This window comes from Pipra filicauda, unplaced genomic scaffold (assembly GCF_003945595.2).
Source record: "Pipra filicauda isolate LSUMZ 115617 unplaced genomic scaffold, ASM394559v2 scaffold5_size6683894_pilon, whole genome shotgun sequence".
NCBI lineage: Eukaryota > Metazoa > Chordata > Aves > Passeriformes > Pipridae > Pipra > Pipra filicauda.
Genome location: NW_024104754.1, coordinates 4,417,914 through 4,440,757, shown reverse-complemented (window position 1 = coordinate 4,440,757; position 22,844 = coordinate 4,417,914). Strand labels below are relative to the sequence as shown.

Below are 22,844 nucleotides of genomic sequence, written 5' to 3'. Positions count from 1 at the left end.
CTGCAATTTCATTTTGTACAATATTTAGAGAGGAGTAACCAACAGCCCTTAGCTTGCCAGATTTCCAGTGACATTTTCAATTGCATGGTTTTAAGGCAAGGAGGTTTTGTGCCTTTTTTTTTTTTTTAATTAGCCCTCAGTCATTACAGTTCCACTTCAGTAGAGAAATACATTATTAGCTGACAGCACTTTAATGAATGCTGACTTATTCAACTATTTGTTTGAAAATTAGAAAATGAACACTGTTTAAATAAAACTGCCTTCTTTACATTCCTTACTCCCAGAAGTGTTGGCTTCTTGCCTTTTATATGTTTGCTTTTCAATTCTTTTCTTTTATGACCACCATTACGCTAACACAAAATCATTTCTTTAGATTTGTGACATGCGTCTAGCATAATATTAAGAGACATTACTTGGTGCAAAATGTTTTCCATTAATGCATGTTATTTTTCTGCAAAATTGCAGCTAGAAATTACACAATCACTTGACATTTTGAAAAGCAGCTAATTTCACATAGCAAGAGTTTAGTTATTTAGCATTACAGAAATAAAAATTACTTAGATCTTGAAGGTATTATCAAGGTTTTTTGTGTTTTAATGTAAAAAACAGAGTTGGTAAAGGAAGCAGTAAAAAAAAGCTGATAAGAAGAAAAGGAAGAAAGAGGCAGATCAAAACATCTTCCGAGGCTTGTTTATAATGAAACAGAAAAATGAATAATCCATTAAACTAGGTGCATCAATCAACCTGGTACTCTCATTCCTCTCATCCCAAGAATACAGGCAGACAAAAACCAATCTCCACATTGCTGCATTCCAGACTTCCTTCATGTTTCAGAATTACCTATGTTGATCTGTCTTGGAGGAAAATGCCAACATTATTAAATTCTGTGTGCTCTTCAAAACTAATTCAATAGAATTACAAGTTAAACTCAAATTACTCTGTAATGCCATTGCTAAGTCTTAGTCCTAACTACAATCTTTCCTTCATCTTTGTGATTATCCACAACATACATTACATATGTGAGCACACATTTGCCTCAAAATGCCCCCTAACAAACCAATGTATGGGGAACACAAATGCTTGTTCTGCCCTGCCTTTTTCCTGTTGCTTCCCAAAGACATGTGACAGAGAAAGAAATTGATGGAGAAAATAACAGTATGATGTTCTATCATATTCTCATCTTCTCTGGAGGGTAAGAATGGAAACCATACTTTACAACATCTTTCTATGTATCTTGCCAACTTCTTTTCTCAGTTTACAGTTCAATGACTCATACACTTTGTTGTCCCGGTTTTGGCTGGGATAGAGTTCATTTTCTTCCTAGTAGCTGGTATAGTGCTGTGGTTTGGATTTAGTATGAGAATAATGTTGACAGCACAGCAATGTTTGGGCTGTTGCTAAGTATCATTTACCCTAAGTCAAAGACTTTACAAGTTCCCATACTCTGCCAGTGAGGAGTTGCACAAGAAGCCGTGAGGGAGCACAGCCAAGACTGCTGACCTTGTCAGAGGGATATTCCATACCCTAGAATGTCATGCTCAGTATATAAACTGGGGGTAGTTGACCAGGAGGGGCCAATCACTAGTTGGGGACGGGCTGGGCCACAGTCAGCTGTCAGTGAGCAGTTGTATTGGCCATCAAATGCCTTTCTTAGGTTTTATTTCTTTTTCTTTTTCTTGTTGTTCTTCCTTTTCACTATAATCAATGTTATATTTTATTGCAATTATTAAACTGTTTTTATTTCAAACCTCAGGTTTTATCTTTTTTTATCCCTGGATTCTCCTCCCCATTCCACTGGCGAGGTTGGTCTCCCATCAGGCCAGAGGCTGAGGACCCTAACTTTTAGTCACTCAATCTGACTTCCCACAAAACAAAAGACATTTAGCTGTTTCCACAGGGAAGACAAGGAAAGAAAAGATATTTTGAATAAGTAGAGACAGGAAATCCAGTGAAGGACAAGTCGGGTACACATGCCTCCCCTTTCTACTTCACTGCTTATTTATTTAATGGAATGAATTATATTTAATGCAAATACTTCTCTATATTTTATAATTTATTATTTAAAAAAAAAAGACAGGCTGGTGAGGAATTTATCACTCACATTGGACACAGACTCTCTGCAGTTCAGAAATATGCACAACATGTGGTTAACAGTTAATTAATGAAAAAGATCTGTTGGGCCATTTTATTTGTTCGTAGCATTTTAGCAGTCTTCAATAACCATGGGGCCTAGACATACAATTTTCTACAACAGTAATTCAAAATAGAGCTTTTCTCTCTGTTTTTTTGTGTGTGTGTGTGTTGGCTTTTTTCAATCTAAAGAACTAACTATTGTATCTTTTATTACCTGCTATTCACTGCACCCTAGCAAACCTGTGTTCTTATTTGAATTCCATTTAGTACAAAGTGCAATGTTCAACCACTTTCTCTCAACTAAAAGCGTAGCATTTTCCAGTTATCTGAAACACAGTAGAAGTAATAAGGTAGGCACAGATTTGACTGAATACATACCATTTTTACTACCTTTTAAACAAGCTGTGATATATGCCGAGTTAATCTGCAATATTATTTGCAAAGGGAATAACCTTGAAACTCGCTTTTATCTTAGGCTGCTTCTCAGTCAGCTCTGGCTTTCCTTCTGTTGATGGTGGAATAAAGATTGATTCTTGAATATAACTGAGAGAAGGGTGAGCACAAAGCAAAACAATCATATCGCATCAACATATTTCTCCCTTCTTTCTTCTAACACATTTTTTTAATTTTTATAAGGCAATCGTGGTCCTATTCTCATCCTAAGTCTCTCCTATTGACACTGCTCCATAGTTGATTTCAACAATCTCAGCTATGAACTAACCAACAAAGGAACTTAACAACACTTTATGAATAGCACATGGAGTTAGTATTTTTTTTCTTGTAATACATGCTCATCTTGTACAGAAATGTGCTTAAGAGCAACATTTTCTCTTTGTAACCTTTTTAGTGAAAGACACATATATATATATAAGAAGCAGTTCTGTGGCATATGAATAATACAGGTATGTATGCCTACTTCTTTCCTGGGATATGCAAAATAAACACTGCTTGTGTAACAGAAATGTCAAGGATTTGTTAGCTCAGGAGCTCCATGTCAGCTCCTGCTAGAGCTCCAGCTTTATATCGTACTTCATGTCAATGCTTTTAGGCTCTGGAAGCAAAGAATCTTTGGTTTTCAAAGTACTTTTTGACAAACTCTGAAGAGAAATAAGCTCTTGCTCCACTGGATAAAGCAGAAACGAGCTATCATTGCAAGAGCAACCTTCCCTTTGCCAGAACGATGGTTTGGAGCACCTACCAAGTTGCAGCCTGAATCTTTAATGACAATCTTCTCCTTTTGCAGTTATCTCAAGATAAAGCAAACAGACAAATTTACAATATCTGACAGAAAGAATTCACGTTTGCTAATGATACAAAATTTTTATAAATATTGAATAATCACAATCAAAAGGATTGATATTTTCTTAAATAGTCTGAGGCTAGCAATTCATTTTATTCATGCTCACATAGTTTTAAAAAAGGAGGGAAAATAAAATTACATACACAAAACAAAACCATTCCTTGATAGGTCAATTTGTTTATGAATTAAAGCACTCTAGACATGAAAGGGAGTCTAACTTAACACTAATCATAAACCAAAAAGCTGGAGTCTTACTTAGAAAAGTGCGTAGATTCAGAAAAAGAAAGACTTTTTTCCTATGACTCTCACATCCTTAAGTAGGTAGTAAGCTACCTACTTAGCCTTTCTCAATATCCTTTGAACTTTAATATACACAGTACAAAAAGACAGGAGATAGGAAAAAAGGGGGGTTGAAAAATTTTTAATCAGATTTTTTTTTAAAAAACATGAAATATTATTCTACTAGGGGAAAGTTTTTACATAAGTGCTTCATTTTCAATTCCAGGGTAAAGTATTTAATAAAAAACAGGAAAAGAGAGGTGTCAGAACAGCAAATATCTTTACTAAGGTTTACATTTCTTCTGCCTAATACATTTGTACATCTTGAAATGTGCATAATCCCAATCACCCATGAGTGCCTTGAAAACAGAAGTCTCCATATCATACCTGCAATCACCCTCCCTCTTTACTTCTGTGCCTTTCCTCTCCACTGGGGAAATGAAAATATAATCATGATTCTCTTTCTTCTCCTCCATTTGTTTCCCAGAAATCCTAAATGACACTTCAGAATAGTTGCACTTCTTCCTTCTACATTTGTGTGTATGTGAGTTGCACTTTCAGTTTGTATTCTCAAAAGGAAAGTGCTTATGTAGGTATGGAAGTGCATGCATAGCAGAGGGGAAAAAATGAGACAGGAGAAATGCAAGAGTGACCATGATCTGAAAACACTAATTTAACTTATCTGTCATAATTTGCATGGGTAATGAAGCTTTTGTGAGAGCGATTTCCCTGATTTGGTAATAGAAGATAGCTACAGACACCATTTCTAATCAAACTGACACATTTTTAAAAAAATAAATCGCAGAATATGTCAAGTTGGAAGAGACCAACAAGGATCATTGAGTCCAACCCCTTGCCCTGCACAGGACCATCCCCAAGAGTCACACCATGTGCCTGAGAGTATCATCCAAATGCTTCTTGAACTCTGTCTTTCCTCATAGGATATATCTAAACTTCAACATTCACCACACAGCCTGAAAAGCACTTCTAGAGGTGAGATAACTCAGACAGCAATGTTTATGAAGCTCAGAGAATGTGTACACACAGCCCTTCAAGACAATTTGGTATGAATGCTATCACTGTCTCTCTTGACTGCTCCAGACCTTTTTATTTCTTCAAAGCATTAAAGCCAAGTCTTTCTTAGAAAGAGACAGCATCTCCCTCTATTAATCTCCAGGACTGTACTCTGGATCTTGTCTCCAAACCACTACAGATATTACCAAGGGCAGAAACAGCCATGATCCAAGTATCTCCAAATATGGACTGGAGAGGGCCCATCCAATGCACATGCACACAGACGTACTTCTGGTTGATACCTATCTATCATGTAAATTCTAGGCAGAAATGCAAGCACTAAATGAAGGGCATCTGCTGCATGACTGCAGGCTGGCTTCACAACATACACACAGTGAGCCTGATGCATCCAGCCTGAACTGGGTTCCTGGGCCTGTGCTACTGCCTAATGTGTGCCTGCCCACAAGGATTCCCAGTGGTGGAGCAGGAATGTCTCATACTTCCAACACACCATCAGCATCGGTACTCGGGAGGGAAGGAGAGGGCTGCCTCACCCCTGGGGTCAATCTGTACCAGTTCCCTCCAAGTCTCACTTGGGTTCCTACCCCATGCCTGGACAAACCTGTGGTCCAGAGAGCTTCACTTCATAAGTTTAACCCTCCTTCTGAAAGTCTGATTGCGCCACATGTAGATGTTTCCTCATCAAGTAGTTCACTGTTATCCATTTGAGTGATCGAATTCTAACAGGTCTGAGACTTATTATTTCATTTAAAACATGTGCTATGGTATTGAACCTAATGTAATATTCACACAAGTATTCAACAGCTTTATAAGTCACATTGTTTCAGACATTTTTTCAGATACTTCAGATACTACCTTCCAAACCTAAGGAACATTTTTGCACTCTGTCAAAGGCACAGGGAAAAAATAATGTTGTGGAGTAGCAGCAGCTAATCAATTTAAAGAATAACTACATATTTTTGTTAATAATTCTGCCATATCGTTCCTTGGCTCCCTCAGAACACTTTCTTGCTCCGGTGAGTTGTTGCTTTTAAAGTACTCAACTCTTCTGCTCTAATCCTGCTTCAACTGTTATATGTGAAGAAAGTTAATTAGGAAAGAGAGTGAAAGAGAATTACATCACTGTAACAACAGTACTTGGCATTTAGTAGCGTCTTTAGTTTGAAAGTCTCAGAGAGATTAATAATTATTATTGAAATAATTCTCACAAACTACTGAGAAGAAAAAGGCTTTTAAAAGTCTATGTTTTGCTACAAAGCAAAGCTAGGAATAAGGCTGCGTGTTCTCAGGTCTGTACCATATCTATTAGAGCACTGTCCATCCTTGCCTTTCTTTTTAAGTCACAGAGATACAGGAACAAGTGAAATTTACAGGTAACCACCAAGAATTTTTTTCCAGAGGTTACATCAGGCTGACAACAGTGATCAAGCTGGTAAGTTGCTACTCAATTTAAGAATAAAGAAGGTATATAAAAGCTCTCAGACATCTCTTCCTCGTGGAATATATTATGTTACATTATATTGCAGTCTCACATGAGCAACACTGTCTCAAGTACACTGGACAGTAAAAATGCCAATCAACTATATTGCTAATTTATGAGGCAGAAATCTATAGTGACATCATAAAAGCATCCTTGATATTGCATCACTGATTGTAACCAGTCATAAAGAGAAAGCTTGAGTTTGAGGTATCTCAACATATTAAAACTAAAAAATTACACTACATGACCATGCACATTCCCTCCTATCCCTTCACAAACTCTCACACATCTTATTGTTCCCAGTCTCAAAAAAAATACCAAAAATTCTAAATTAAACAGGACAATGAATTTCCAGCAGGCAAGGTAGATCTGTGTATATGATGGACCTGGCCTAGCAAGGGAAAAGCCCTATTGGCTGAAATCCCATAGCTGCTGCAGCCACAGCTGTTCCTGCCATGACCCTTCCAATTGCCACTCTTCTGCTTCCCTCTGAGCTGTCAGGGATGGTGTAACAGCAAAGGGAGTCAAAGCAATAGCAACAGCAGGTTTCACATTTTAAGCCCCAGCATTTTGCATTAAGTAGCTTCAGTCTCAAACACTAGACTCCTTTTTCTACAGGACAGATAAAAAGCGAACCTGCTATTCCTTAGAATAATCATACAAAAAGACCTTAAACATCAAGCAGTTAGAATAAAGTTTTCTCATAGATTTTTTTTTTTCCTTCTACACATCAACTAGCTCTCCCGGATACTCCTGGTCACAAAAGAAAAAACCAAAGCCACAAATTTTTCCATGCTTTCCATGCTCTCCTACTCTGCTTTACTTTTTCAGACAGTTGTTGTTCTCCCTAAAAACAGTCCTTCCTTCTTAGTTTCATATCCTACAACCTCACAAAGCATTTGGCCTACCTGGTTCTCTCTCCCCTACTCAGTTTTTTCACCTATGTCTTTCCTGACCACAGTTCTTGCTCTCCAAATCAAGTAGTTTCTACTTTCTACAAAGCTGAGCACTGCACTCCTGGTACTTGTTACTTCTTCCTCCTGTGCCACCCACTTGCTGTGGCACGCAGATTGCCCATGTGAACTCAGCTTCACAGAACCTGGTAGTCCCTGCAGCACATCTGTGAAAAATTTGCAGCTCTGTCTCTTGCGAAAAACTTGATGGTGATTTGCTTAGCCAAGAATAGCCTTTATAATTCTACTTTTATGCTTCTTAATGTCAACCTAAAGCATGAAACTCTAGAATTGACATAGAACCCATCATAATTTCCTATTATGCTGTATCGTTACTTGATGAAAGAGACAACAGACAAGTCACATCTCTTTTTCTGCTCCCAATATATGTCTCATTTAATCAGCACTTTAAGCTAGTGACTGCCTTTTCTTATATGCTTAATACAGTACACAGTACTGTGAGGCCTAGATTGCTACTGCATCTCTATATCCAAATAATGATTATTGGTCCTTTTTTTTCAGGTTCATACATTTCACCTCCAGATTCACCTACTCCAATATCTTTTTTTATAGTTACTCTATAAACTAAGGTTTGGTTAAGATTGCTGTAGACAGATGACTCAATCCTTCCATCATCATTAAAGCCTTTATATCTACAAAATGGTAATACTCACCTTAGGAAATACTGCTTTCAGGAGACTGACAATTGAAATACAACGGTTGTAAAAAGCTAAATAGGCATTTTCCAACAACAGACCTTTAGGCAAGATCAGAGCCTTGGAATCACATTCTGCTTCTAAATTTCATGGCCAGGTAAACATCTTCAACCCAGACTCAGTCCTTTGTGCATCCCTTGAGTACACCCCTTCTATTACTCAATGCTGCTCTTACAGAAAGGAGGAAAAAAAAAAAAAAAAAAAAAAAAAAAAAAAAAAAAAAAAAAAAAAAACCCCAAAAAACCAACAAGCCATGTTAAAATCTGAAAAGTAGATTGCTGCTCTGGAAAATCATTTTTTCTTCTTCCTTCAAAGCCCCTATCTTTCACTCTTTACATATGGCTGAAAGACAATAGTTATTTGAAATATGAAAGCTCTCCTAGCAGAAAGGTTAAATATAAGGCTAAATGCAATAGGACTAAATGCTTTTCTTCTTTTGTGATTGCTGTGTGGGAAAAGAAGGATTTGTAGAAAAAGCAAACAGACAAAGGGAAACAGAAAAAGAAAGAGATCACAAAAAGAAAATAAGATATTGGAAGAAAAATCCTCATATTTAAAATAGAAGACATTGCTAAATCCACTTCCGATCAGGTATTAGCAACCCTTCAGATGATGGCCAGAAAAGTCAAAATCTCTCCTTTGTTCACAGTTTCAATATTATTACTGTCCTTCTGTATCACTCACTCTGTTTAATAGCCTGGGGTCAGGCTCCAATTTTTCAAACTTTACATTATTAACCCTATGATGTATTCAGTTCTTTCTGCCTTCTCAGCACAATATTCCTACCCACGCATTGCAGAGAATATATAATATATATATATAATATTACAGTCTGCCTTATGACTTGCATACTTAGTCAATAAATAAAATATGTAATATTCATAAAGAACTTACATCCATACAACTGAATATACAACATATGATTTTATCATATTCAGCTGTACCTTCTAAAAGCTGCTAGTTTTCCTACATTTTGTTGTGCAACAGTATACAGCTAGCCTCTTCAGAGTTTCATAAGGGATGAAAAACAAGAATCTACCTTGTCAGCACAGCCCACAAAAAAGGCTATCAGAATTGCATTTTTTATGCTAACCTGTGTATGAAGACTCTTACTGACAGTGGAAGTCAAAGTGTGTTTCACACTCTGCAACAGTTCCACAGTAGGAAAAACTGCTGCTGTTCCCTTCTGAAGTATTCCTTATCAAGGACACCACAACTAACTTGCCACCCTGTTCAACTCAGGGGTTAAACAAAACAGGTTGGTTCTGGGCCTTCTTCTATCTAGCAGTCCAAATCAAACATGATTTTAATGACAATTAATGACAAAAATCTGAAATCAGTTTTTTTGTTATTGCTGGCTTCATTAGTCTGTTCATTTATCTATTAACTTAGTCATGGAGCCTGTAAATTAATTGGCAATGTCAAAGCTTTTGCTGACTTCTAATTCTCTTAGGTGATATATATTGCACAAATAAGAAAGCTACATTAAAATGCCAGCATTATATACAGCACAACATTTTCCACTCTCCCTGAAATGATTTATCATAATCATGTTCACACTCACTCAGCCTCCTGCACCATTATTTAAAGGGAAACTGTTCCATAATTGCTGGTATGACTTTGACAAGAATTATATGATAAGATTTCAGTCATTAACCATCTAGAAAGATCAAGTGTTATCCTCACATTTGACAATGAAAGCTATATTGACACTTCATCCAGTCACATCACTTTCCACATTCATATACCAATTCAGGAAGGGTGCTTTTCTCCTACCTGCTCTGAAGAGTAAAAGCAGGCAGCAAAACAGAATTTTAAAGCCTTTTCAAAGTAAAACCCAACACCTCCTGAACCAAACCCCCCCACTCCTGAGCTGTCATTGTGTTTGAGGAAAAGCCTATGAAAACCAAAAAATATACAAATAATACCACAAGCAAGGAAAGAAATTAGAAATATAGTAGAAATACAGTGCTTATAGTAGCTGGTAGGATGAAGCTGGTTGATTTACTGTGTCTACATGCACAGAGGAAACACCTGTATGTTTCTTTTCCTGGATATAGTACCACTGCACTTCACGCTGCATTGCTCTAGCTCTGTGTCTTTCTGCAGAAGAAATTGTTCAACCATTCATTCTCTTGGATATTTGTCTGCCTTTAACACTGAAAGCACGAAGGCAAAAAATGAATGCCTAGCAGTAGCCTTTCCAGTCCACATTTACATGCCTAAATATAACTGCTAAGCATCATCACACTTTATTGGATATTCTGGATGCATCACATCACCAACCTTTACAGCATTATTTTAAAATCATGCTTCACGTTTCCATGGTCAAATATGGACTTAAAGTTAAGCATCCATTTCGTTATGATGACAGGTATACCTTGCTCTATACTGTTGCTATGGTAACAGATATGGTAGCCATTAGATTTATGGTAAAATGTATTTCCAAGAGGTACTTTTTTTTTTTCATTCTCACTTGCATGATTGTATACAACTACCTAATTACAAAGAAAACTCAGAGGATATGCTCTTAGCTGAGACCAACAGCTCCTATGAGGTCTTGCATTCACCTTCTTAAAGTTTAAATGTGGGAGATAAAATACACCAATGCTTCAAACAAAAGGTGTCGAAATCCTTGCTCCACATGGAAGTAATGAAAAATTAGGAGATTATATGCTAACTAGGAGTTAATTAATTGAGTACAGCTATCCCAAATCCTGTACACTCTGACAGGAAAAATATTTATCACCTGTGAGAAAATAATTTTTGGATTTACTCAAGCAATGTAAATTATTAAAAAAATTCCAGACGTATTTCCTGCCTGTTACTGAACATACATCAGAATTCTACTGATTTAACATTTTAAACATACCTTATGGCAAGACTATTTTCATTCAAAGATGTAAAGGTTACAGTTTTCATCAAAATTCTCAGTTTTCAAATTTTTCATAAGACAGGTAAGGGCAAAAACTTCCCCAGCAGCAGCTGAAAAATATTGTCCCAGCTGGCATACAAGTAGCTGCGAAAATATTCCTAAGCCACAGCCATTCAAGTAAATGTGTACCACAGCTAATGATTACATAAGCTCTTTTCCTGCCTCTTTTCCACAGATCAGTTTTAAAATATGTATCTGTTCTAACCAAATTTTCAGTATAAATCTTTGTGTTTGTAAATATACATGTAATAACCAATCTGAAATCTAGTGGGTAGCTCGGACACTTTCTAGCAGGCAGCTCCCACTGGTGCTGTGGCCAGACTACACCCATCTCTCAAAAAAGCCACAGAAACGCTCAAGTTGTTTTGAGCAGAAATAATACAGTCTTCATCTCAAAGGGATCACGGAGAAAAGATGTATTACATCCACAAAGACAAGGGTATCTTAAGAACTGAAGTCCAACAGAACTGGACTAGTACTTTAGTATGTGGTACAATAAGTGTAAATTTGTAGTAAAACAAATAATAATATTTAAAACGTTAGGTTTTACAAAAAGACGAACAGTATGATATTTAAACTGAATTACAACCTTCTAAAATGATAATGCATCTCTGTAATTATATTTACAAGAAGAGATATCCACAGAGGACACAAAACAATTTTAAGTAACTGTAGGTTCATGCCATCAAAGAAACCACTTCCCAAAAGATTTCAGAGCATGTTTCCTACTTGTCCATGTGATTACACACTTCTTGCTCCAGTGCTGCACATAGTTCCCATGTTACTTCTGAATCTTTTTTGAGCCACTTCAGAAAATGGAAAAAAAAAATCAGCTAAAAAAATCAACAGTTCTTGGCTATGGTGATATCATCCAGTGCTATAAGCAAGCAAATCAAGAGCTAGTAAGAACTAAAGGCCACATTACAGGAATAAAAGTATCATCCCACCAGATGGTGCAAACATTTAGAGCTTTTCCTTACCTGCCTCCTGTCTCTCTGAGACGATGATGATGAGGAGGCACTTCTATGTGATGGAGTGGCTGTTTTGTGAGCTGGAGATATACTCTTCTCCTCTGAACTCATCTTTGCAACAAACTTGTATTAATGATCTTGTGCTTTTATCACTCATGTACAAAAAGACAAGGAATAGTCTTCCGCATCCTTCTGTTTCACAGTTTATGGACAGCCAAAGAGGAATTCAGTCTCAGCTGAACTGCACCTTAACAAAGAAAAATGTGAAAGAGTGAATGAATACACCCTCGCTCCAAAGTAGTTCTGCAGCAAAGAAATCTATTGACTATTTAATCCAAAGGTCTCCCAGTCTTTTACTCCCCTTCCCAAACACAAATGCATTGTTCTGCCTTCTCAGAGAAGATGACAATGGTATTATATTTAAAAAACAAACAAACAAACAAACAAACAAAAAAAACAAACAAACAAAAAAAAAACCAAAAAAAAACCAAAACCAAAAAACTAAGGAAAGGCTTTAGTAATTTACTAATTTACAACAATTCTCAGGCAAAGATTACAAATTCTTGAGAAAGGGACATTATCCCATCCTGCATAATATCACATTATCAAGTTGTGGACTTCTCGTACTGCACAGATACCACTGAACACCCCTTTATAATCAGTACCTCTGGAAAATCCTGCAATTAGAATAAGGGCTCTGCAAGCTGTTTCTTAAAAGCAGGTCCTTCTCTCAAAGATGGTGGCCTCACTTGCAGTATCAAAGGCTTTACTGAGGCAGGGGGGAGTGAATGCCTGGGTGGGCATTTGGCTGCCAGCCAGGGTTAACCCACCCCAGCTGCAGGCGGCATTCCCTTTAGTGTTTACTCAGCCACTGCTAGTACATTAGCTCTTTACGACTATCAGACTCACTTCACCCAAACACTTAATTTCCACACGAGAACTGAAAAATAGATACTTAGAGCAGCACAGAGGATACTTGTGTCAACAAACAGTCAAACACTATCTGTCAAGCCCTATCAAAATGCTGCAAGTACATCATGACAGTTCAGGAATGGAGTTATACTTCTCCATGTTTAACAGATAACTGTGATCTTGCTTCAGCTGACTGATATTGTGTCTGATCTTCCATTAACCTTGGATAAAATTGTTCCCTGAATGAGATACTAGCTTCAGGCAGACGACATATCTTCTCCACTACCCTCTCTAATTCTGAAATAGTGCCCTTCCACATAGACTGTGATGACAGCACATCACAGGTCATCACTGCTAGCTGTAGATGGAACACCATGTTAAATGAAATCAGGACAAAAATACATTAAATAACACTCAGACATGACTACAAAGCTCAAGAAATTATGATATATTGGAGGCAGAGCTCTAGCTTCTCCAGTCACAAAAGATATCCATGCAAGAATATCATCCTGAACCCAGATACTCAGAGGCAGCTAAATAAATAATTTCATTGTGCCTTACAGCCACCAGCTTCTGAATACTGTACCCTAAGAAACACCCATGCTGCAGCCCAGATCTGTGATGACTCATAAGTAACAGAGACCTTTTCTGCTTGCTTTACTATAGGAAAGTGGAATGACTTCACTCCATTAGTTATCAGTACTTTTGCAAGTACGAATCTCATCCATATCTTATGAATGAGCTTCTATCTCCATCAAGGAGCCTCCCATAGAATTACAGATCCCACATAAGATCAACAGAGTTCACACAGCATCCAGTGACATGACTGGGAGGACATGGCTGTTCGAACAGCTGTACGACACATTTGTTTCAGAACTTCAGAAAGAAAACAATGAAGCTGCATCCAAAGAAAGGCTTTTCCTTCTATCCTAGCATATTAGGGACTATTGTTCCAGTTTAGCAGCATTTTCATATCCTACAAATGCATCAGGGAAATTTTGGTCAGAGAGGTGTACCAACAGGGATATCTTAAGGTCTCTTCCCAAATCTTCGTTCGCGAAGCCTAGCCATGATGATCTTAAGGTCTGTGTAATTTACATATAAATAAAAAATGAAATTACAAAAATTAGAACAAAAATATTACAATCATAGTTCGCAAAGCTGTGCAGCACAGCTGAGTTATTTAATAGCAAATCTGCAGTCACTTTCAGCTATGAGGTCACTGAATTCTTTTTAGCACAATAGCCTTTAGGCAAATGAAAACCAACCCCTTTTTAAAACATCTGATCTTCCCTCAGTTGACTCATGTGGAAAAATTTATATTTAGTAATGGCACAGAAGGACAGTGATCTGGCACTTCAAGTGTGTTTTGAAGGCTCTCAGGAAGCCCTGTAAGCACAACAAAAAAAATATATAATGCAAATTAGCAAGAGCTAGCATTGAGCTCTTTATGGTTCTTACACATTGAATTTGGATTTTCTTCCATATTGCTGAGAGTCTATCTTCCAATTTTGGCTTAAAATTTGGGCAAGAGACCTTTTTAGAGCATGCTAGTAGGAATAAATCTAGTGAAACTGACATAAAGAGACACCAGTCTCTGTGTAGCTCTGATTGAAGCAAACAATTAGAAATCTAATATTTTGGCCAACGAATTGAATTTACCTAAATGAAACCAAATGTTTTTGAAACATTTTTCATAGGCTTTTTCCATTACTCATTGGCAATTTTGCTATTGACTCTAGTGGGAACAGGAACAAGCCACATATTATGGTAGTATATTTCTACAAAATAACAGAAAATCTAAAAACACGTTCAAAAACCATGACGTTGGGTTTTGGTGAGTGGGGATGACTCCTTAGTAATTATGCATTTTTTCTGATAGTGTTTCTTACCAAGGATGAAAACATCTGTCTCATTGTATGAGGCCAATTTTATTATTCCTTTACTTTACAGCAAATATGTCTTCAACTTGGAAGTATTTTAATCAATTTCATCAGAAATCAATTGGGAAAAAAACAATGACATAAACAAGGGTAACAGTATTGGCTGTTGGTTATTAATTGCTGTGTGTCCAAGTATCATTGACCTGTAGGCTGCATTTTGCACACACCAACTAAATTCCCTCATGAACTGCTCAAAACCACCTGTCAGTTTATGACCATAAGTTAATTCAGCAAATTAAATGTGACCAGGCATTGACTAGCTTAAAAGTTGCTTTGCCATGAGTTCCCAAGGCAGGAAATATATTCATTGCTTCTAGCGTATGAGAAGAGACAGACTTCCTAAAATGCAAAAACCAGACACTGCAGGAAGACTTCAGTCATCAGGAGTATGACTTGCCCAGCTAGGAGTTTTGTATTCATCTTTTTATACCAGCATCTCAACTATTTTGCATTTAAAATACTATTTTTAATTTAGTAATTATTTACTGGTTCTTCAGTACACTCTAAGTTATTTATTTTTTTATTGAAGGTGATGCATATAGAAAAGTAAAATGCTCTACCCAAAGTCATGAAGAGAGTGAGTCTTGTAAGCAGAACATGCAGTGATGTCTTTTAACTCTGATCCATAAGCAAAAAAATCGTGTGCCATGATTGTAGCATCCTCCAGGTGAGATAAACCTCTATATCTAATTCTATTCATGAAGAAATACAAAATTACTTTACAGAAACTAAAATAAGAAATTATTTAAGAAATACACTAAAGATTCTTTACTGTACAGTTAAGAAATTGTTTATGCTTTATTAAATATCTAGTATTGCATACTTCTTCTACAAAGGAGAACTATTTCACCACTTCTTGCAGTTCACCGCTACTTTATTTATTTTTTAAGCTAGCCTTGGAATTCAAGATGGTGTTTTCTCAATAATGTTTTTGTGCCGGATCGCAATTGTTACAGTTTGTCTGAGTGTGGGGGAAAAAGATAGGGATTCCTCATTCCTTATTCTTTCTCTACTTCAACATCAGAATTGAATATTTTTTACCATACAGTTATTTTTTCCTCATTTATTCTCTGTTCATTAGTGTTGTGGTTTGGTGCTTTTTCCCTCCAATCCGTGGTGTCTTAAATCAAGTATTCAAAAGATCTTTAAAAAATCCATTCCTTTCCATCCTCAAAGGTTACTCTCTCTTTCTGCCTAAATAAATAAAGGAAAATGGTACATTTTATTTTTCATAGAGGAAACCACTGATTTTTACACTAGAGATATTATGTTTATCCATAGTCCTGCTGTCTATCATATGACAGAAAATTATTCCAGATACATCAAAATAAATGACCAATCCATTACCAAGATGTAGTGTGATTACTTTTTATATCAATGTTACACTGAACAGCTTGAAAGACAAGGAAGCATTGAGAGCTAATTATTGATTTCTCATCACCTTTTACACCAGCTTACAATATGTTTGATTCAACATCTCTTAAAAGTATTTCCTGGAATTCTGTGGATTGGACTGTTCAGTAGTATCAAAATACTGAAGTAGACACTGAATCTCCATATAAAAATTCAGTACTCTTTATCTTCTTCAATGAACAAACTACATTGTATCTGAAGTTGTGCAGATTGTCATTATGCAAAATTTCATTTTAATATTGAGTATTTTTTTGTTATTTGCTAAAATAAAATAAAAAAAAGAGGAATGGAATGGAAAAAGGCTATTTTTATTGGGGTGAAAAAAAAGTTAGGTGGTTTAAAAGGTGTGAGATAGAAACACAAGGAATGAAATGAGACAATACACCAGGGACCAAACTGTGCAAAGACTTAGGAAACACAAACTGTATAAACTGCACAAAATAAATAGGAGACACAGAGGAGAAAAGCGGCCTGTGGAAATGAATATTAGCAATATCAAAGGTAGGAATATTGTGGCTATTGCACTTTACAAGCCTCTACTGTATGGCGAGTCCATTGACGCTGATTAGGGAATCTCTGTTCTCTCCCAAAATCTGAATGTTCCACCAAGCCTGGGCAACTGCACCAACTGCAGTATGGTTTGTGAAAAAGCTTTTAGCAGAAATGACAAAAATGTACAAATGCATGAGCTGCGTAAATCCAGAGATATAAATAAATGCATGTCACATAAAAGATAAATTAAAGTTCTCAATGGGCAACTCTAAATGAAGTCTGTATTCAAATAACAGACTTCTGTGATAAATGTTATGTTGTTTCTCACTCTGATTGAGTCTTTTCTGCAAGAGTGCCCAGAATGCTTTATAGAGTGTTTAATATCTTGTGTGGTATTGAAGTAATTTGAGAAGACAATTTAGGGAGCAGAGACGAATCTTTCAACATAAATGAAACAAAAATATGCAAGTGCCACTGGCATTATTTCAAGGAAAACATTCAAACTGATCAGTCAATATGGAGCTGCTTTTCACTTGGGAGAGAAGAGGTTTTCTGTGATGTACAACACAGTCATTCAATATTTGAGTACTCGGTGAAGGCAGACCTTTGCTCTCATATCATGAGGAATATGTAACTGCCTCTTCCCCCCTTTACTGCTGACCTTCCATGCAGGAAAATCATAACCATGCTTTTGTTACAGTACATGAATGTTTCCAACATAAAAATATGATGGAAATAAAACTTCTCAATGCAGTAGCAATGTTGTGATTTAATAGATCACTCACGGGAAATAAGCAATTTGTTGTTTGTTTTTCTTTTTTAACAAACGAGCAAAGACACTATCTGAGAATCAGCCACATCATTTTAGTAAAGCATCAACTTCTTAAGAAAAGATTTTAATCAATTCACTTCAAAATCTGTTTTATTTGCAGACCTCTGACCAGTGAATTTTAAATCCTAGATAGCAAAACAACACTCAGTTAAAGGGAGCCACTGATGATTCATTTTCAGGTCCAATATATATAAGAAGGAGTAAATGAGGTGCTACAGGAAAACTGGGAAATCTAGCTAGCACTAAATGGTTTTTAAGGTAGAAGATATTGGAATTCATATGACTGTGTACCTATTGCTCCTTTCAGGTATTCTAAAAGCTACATACTGAAGGTCTGGATAACAAACACACATTTCTAATTGCAGGCATTCATTACAACATTGGCATTTACAAATTCTCAATCTGATATTATATACAGCAATACATACAGCGCCTACATATTGCTACAAATATTCTTTACCTCATATTCAAAAGGATCTAGATCCTGACTGTAGGTAGGAAACAAGTCCAGTCCAGCATTACCCCGGAGAGTAGCTTTGATACAGACCAAACTGCTGCACTTGGTCAGTGCAATTTGCAATTTCCATGACCATAGAATCATAGAATGATTTAGGTTGGAAAAGAGCTTTAAGATCATGTCTAAAGACCTTTATCCCCATGCAATGCTACAAGCTTGGAAATAAGTGTCTGGAAAGCTGTCTGGAAAGGACCCAGGGGTGCTGGTCAACAGTGGGTTGAACATGAGCCAGCGTGTGCCCGGGTGGCCAAGAAGGCCAGTGGCATCCTGGCTTGGATCAGAAACAGTGTGGGCAGCAGGATCAGGGCACAGATTGATCTGCAGTACTCAGCACTGGTGAAGCTACACCTTGAATCCTGTGTTCAGTTTTGGGCCCCTCACCACAGGAAGGAGTCCCCAGGGAAGTGGTGGTGCCACCATCCCTACAGGTATTTAAAAGATGTAGCTGTAGCATTTGGTGACATGGTTTCGTGGTGAACTTGGAAGTATTAATCTGTGGTTGCACTCTATGATCTTAAAGGCCTTTTCCAAATGTAAAGATTCTGTGGTCATGGAAATGGCAAACTGTGCTGGCCAAGTGCACCATGATGATGATGTGCCTGAGATCATGGTGTTAATCAGCGGCCTCTCTGCTGCAAGGTGATCAAGGCACACACTCAGCCTTTCTCCTGCAGTCACTTCACTGCTGAGCTTCAGCCAAACTCTGAGATCTCCTGTTTGCTTACAAGACCTACTGTGTGGTTAGATGTGGGCACTCATCTCCTTCACCTCATCGATTACTGTTTGCTCATTTAGCTACATATAACTAGAAATACACAGTAGCAATGCAACCACTAAACTCAACTGATAAAAAACCCAACAGCTAGCTATTTTATCTTATTTGATATGATGACAGACAAAAGCAGTACTTATCCATTTTACACATGCAGTTTCCTGCAAAATCTTTCAAGAATAAATAGTTAATTGGCTAAGACACAATGTTTATGTCAATAAAAGCAAATTCTAAACCTGTATCACTATTCTTAATTAGGATACCACTTCTCCTTGACTGATTGATATTCAATAACACAGCAAAAGTAATGGAATAAAAAAGCCTCATATTTCATAGAGGTCATATTTTACAGCCCTGCATTTGACAACCTCCCATAACAAGCATTTGTTGGAAGAATTATCAAGGAAATTAAAATTAATTAACATAGTGTTTCCCAAAACAGTGACTAAGTTTATAAAATGCAGTGGTTTTAAAAGTCCTTAGGTTTTGTTTTGGTGGGTTTGGTTTTGTGGTTTTGGGCTTGGTGGTTGTTTTTTTCAAGGGGAGGGGGTGTAGGGGAGAGAATCTTGTGAGTTTTTTGGTTTTAAGGTCTACTGTACATAATCTCTTCATTTTAAACAGCATATTCCACAGAAGATTGCAGTATCAGCAAACATTGAGACACTTTTACTCTCATGTCATCCTTAAGAGAATGTAGTGCCTCCCAACAATTTACAGCTGGTATGATTTCTTTAAAGCTAAGTTATAAATTTTTTTTCTGGGTGGCTAGTCCAAGTACATCTCAATAATATAAAATACAAAAATTTTATTAAGAAAAAATACTTGCATGGGCATGTAACTCTGTAAAATACACAGACTTTATCAAATAGATGTATGAGGTCAAAAAACAGTCAGAATCAGACAAGAATAGGACAGTACAACATCTGCCTTTTCTATTTTCTGCTTGCCTACATGAACAAGCAGAGTTTTCTGCCCTTCTAGAAGCCCTGAAGCATACATGGTAATTAGTGGAGTTCCAGTATGTCAAAACCTCCAGTTTAGATGACAATTTCAAAATAAACCCTCAACTCATTTGCAGTCTCTGAGGATTGTCTCAATAACTGAATTGACCCTAGGATTTTCATTAGGAAAACCTTGTTGTTCCATGTTCCTCAGGCTATCACAGTAATAGAATACTATTGATTTGTATGGCATGGATATTTTTTGCATACGACCGAGGCAGAATATCAATCTTTGTCATATGCATTTGTAATAGACTGCTGTGAGCAGAGGGTTAAACAGATTCACAAATTTATAAACACAAACATGCAATATACATCAGTTAAACATTAAGCAGGAAAAAGTAACAGGTAGACATTAAAAGCCTTTCTAGACTAACCTAAATCCAAGTCATCTTTAAAAAAAAAAAAAAACAAAGAAAAAATAAGCAATGCATGCTATTACATCCTTCAGGCACTTTTTAAAACTAAAAACCTTGCTGGGGAATTTTTGTTTCCACCCAAAGCTTTTCAGAGAATCACATTTTTAAATTTTAAAATAAATAAATAAATAAATAAATAAATAAATGAAAAAAATTTTAATCAAAACTCAGGAAGTGCTTTAAAGAATAAAAAATTTTCATGTATCCTGCTTTTTTTGGGGGAAAAACCCTCACAATTTTCAGAAAGTTCCTTAAAAGAAAAAAACACATTTTTTTTTCCTTATTTTAGCAATTATTTTTTTCTTTACCACTGGGCAACCTGGACAAAAGAAAAATAGATTACAACTCTAAAGACTCTTAAAATGCTTTTTAATTAAAGTCTCAACTGAACAGTGATGTAAAGCAATGAAATTAATTTCCCTTCTAAAAGACCTACAAAATGTTGTCACAAAAATGGCACTAATCCTCCAGAGCACAGGAGCCTAAAAGCTTCTTGTGACCCTTGAAATCCATGTCTAGCTGCATTTTACTGCCCTCCATTTATTAAGCTACCTCTTGTTTCTCTGCATGTTTTATTTCCACCACCACACAAACATTACACTTTTGCTGTGTTTCAAACTTACCAAGTAAAATTTTGATTCAGAGTAAATTAAGAAATGTCTATCTATTGATCTTGAATTCCGAACATTATCATCAAATGCTTGCAGGAAGGGTGTCAAAAAAAATCAGTGCTGTCTCAATACAAACATAATGTGTTTATGGGAACAAAAACAAGACTGGAACTGATTGAGTTTGATCAGATCATGGAGAACTGAGAGGGGAGACACAAAACTGGCATATTAGTCAGAGCTTCCACCACCCTGATTTTTGGGGTGCTAAATGGAAGGTCACATCCAGGAACAAAAATCAGAATGGAATTTTATTCTTAGAGGCAATTAGCTTGACAAACAATAAGAGGATCACAGCTGCACAGGATAATATAGTTAATGGCTTATATATAATCTGGGAAATACTGAGAAGGAATAGGGAGGCTGTATTGCCTCTGTGACTGCTACTAAATCACTGTGTCCAGTTCTGCTGTTAACATTTCAAAGACATTCACAAATGGGTTCAAGAAAGAACCATAAGCATGACGACAACATTGAAAAATATCACTACTAATAAAAGATTTACAGAGGTCAACCTATTTAGTTTGTCAAATAGAAGATTGAAGTGTCACTGGATGAGAATCTATAGCTCACTACATAGGTGGAAGGAATTTATTGTCAGAATTCTTCTGAAAGATATACCAAAATCTAATGGGGAAAAAAAAGGAGATGAATATATGCAGGTTAGAAATAAGGCACAGATTTATAATGTTGAAGAGGTATGAGAAGACATTTTCATATTCAGACTAGAATTTTTAAGGTTTTGGGATGGGTTTTTATATATTCCAAAGCTCAGTCATCCCTGCTGATTAGGAAGTAGGAATTCATCCAGGGCAGTCCAGTGACGTATTCCATAGGAAGAGTTCAGGTTCCACCATAATGCAGCCTCTCCCTCCCACAGTTCCTTCTCACAATTGAAACCAACCAACCAAGAAAAAAAAGAACAAATCAATATATAAAAGGAGAGATAAAATAAAATGAGTATTTTTTTTCTTAATTCTATCTCTGGTGCACCCCATTAATCTCTCCACCTGAGATTCTCCAATTTTGTCACTAGACATTTATTAAGTCTGATCTTTTGTATGAGAGAATGTTAAATGTTCTTGAAATCTAAAGCAATCTATATCCTGATCACTGTTAATATTTTTTTCCTTACTGCTTTAAATAAATCTGACACATATGTTTAAAACTTAACTTTCCATGAAGAGTAGGAGCACTTCATAAAGTCTTTTTTTAATCGCATTACTACATGAATTTCTTTGCGCTTCACTCAGTGATCATTTCATTAGAAAGACAAAAAAGAAAAATCGACAATTATTGTTCATGTCAAAAAAAAAACCCTAAAAAATGTCTTGAGCACTTGACAAATACATTAGGAATCACAGGCATGCCTGAAAAGACCATGAGATGGCACAATCACTTTTGAAGTTCCTGCAAAGTCTTAACACACATTGACTAAAATTAAACTGAGCATAAAAATGGGCAGTTGCTCAAAAGTAGTTTCATGACATAACAAATCAGTGACAAAAAAAACCCACAACAACAAAAAAATCCCTTTTCTCTTAATACGCAATGGTTATCTCTTGACTCTTATTCCATAAGGGAAACACATAATGTTTCCTATCATCACAACTAAGCACTAGGTCCTGCACACTTCAATAGCTAGATATGCTTAGTTCTTCCTACTTTTGAAATACTAATGAATCAACATTCAGCTTCACTGACAAAAAACATGATGTACTCCAAAGTAACATTCATTTGTACTAGGAGGAACTCTCTACTTACAACACTACCAATAATTTCAGCTGAAATTACACCACACTAAATTGTCTCTGCCTGTGCACAAAGCATGATCCAATATGAGGACAGCAATGCCCCAAGGCAACTTGCAGAGAAAAAACTATCTGAGTAGTCCTAGAATATTCTCATCATTGAAAAGCTGCATGTTTTCCATCAGTCGTTGATTTCCAAAACATATTATAGACAGAAAACTACTCCTAATAGGTATTGATAAACATACATAAACAGAGTATAAAGCCATAAGAGAATACTGGAGTCATCTAGCATAAAAAGGATGAAAGGAATTTTCCAGCT

The 22,844-nt window shown here is 36.4% G+C and overlaps 1 protein-coding gene across 5 annotated transcripts in view; it reads right to left on the bottom strand.

The window, feature by feature from the left end:
• OSBPL6 (oxysterol binding protein like 6) overlaps window positions 1-22,844 on the bottom strand; it is a 99,241-nt gene that overhangs the window by 44,514 nt on the left and 31,883 nt on the right. For all 5 annotated transcript variants that reach the window (XM_027731423.2, XM_039388023.1, XM_039388024.1 and 2 more), the window contains one exon: window positions 11,812-12,049. In XM_027731423.2, coding sequence (XP_027587224.1) covers window positions 11,812-11,913 — 102 coding nt within the window. In that variant the 5' untranslated portion in view covers window positions 11,914-12,049. Of the gene's footprint in view, window positions 1-11,811; window positions 12,050-22,844 lie in introns of those variants that run through there.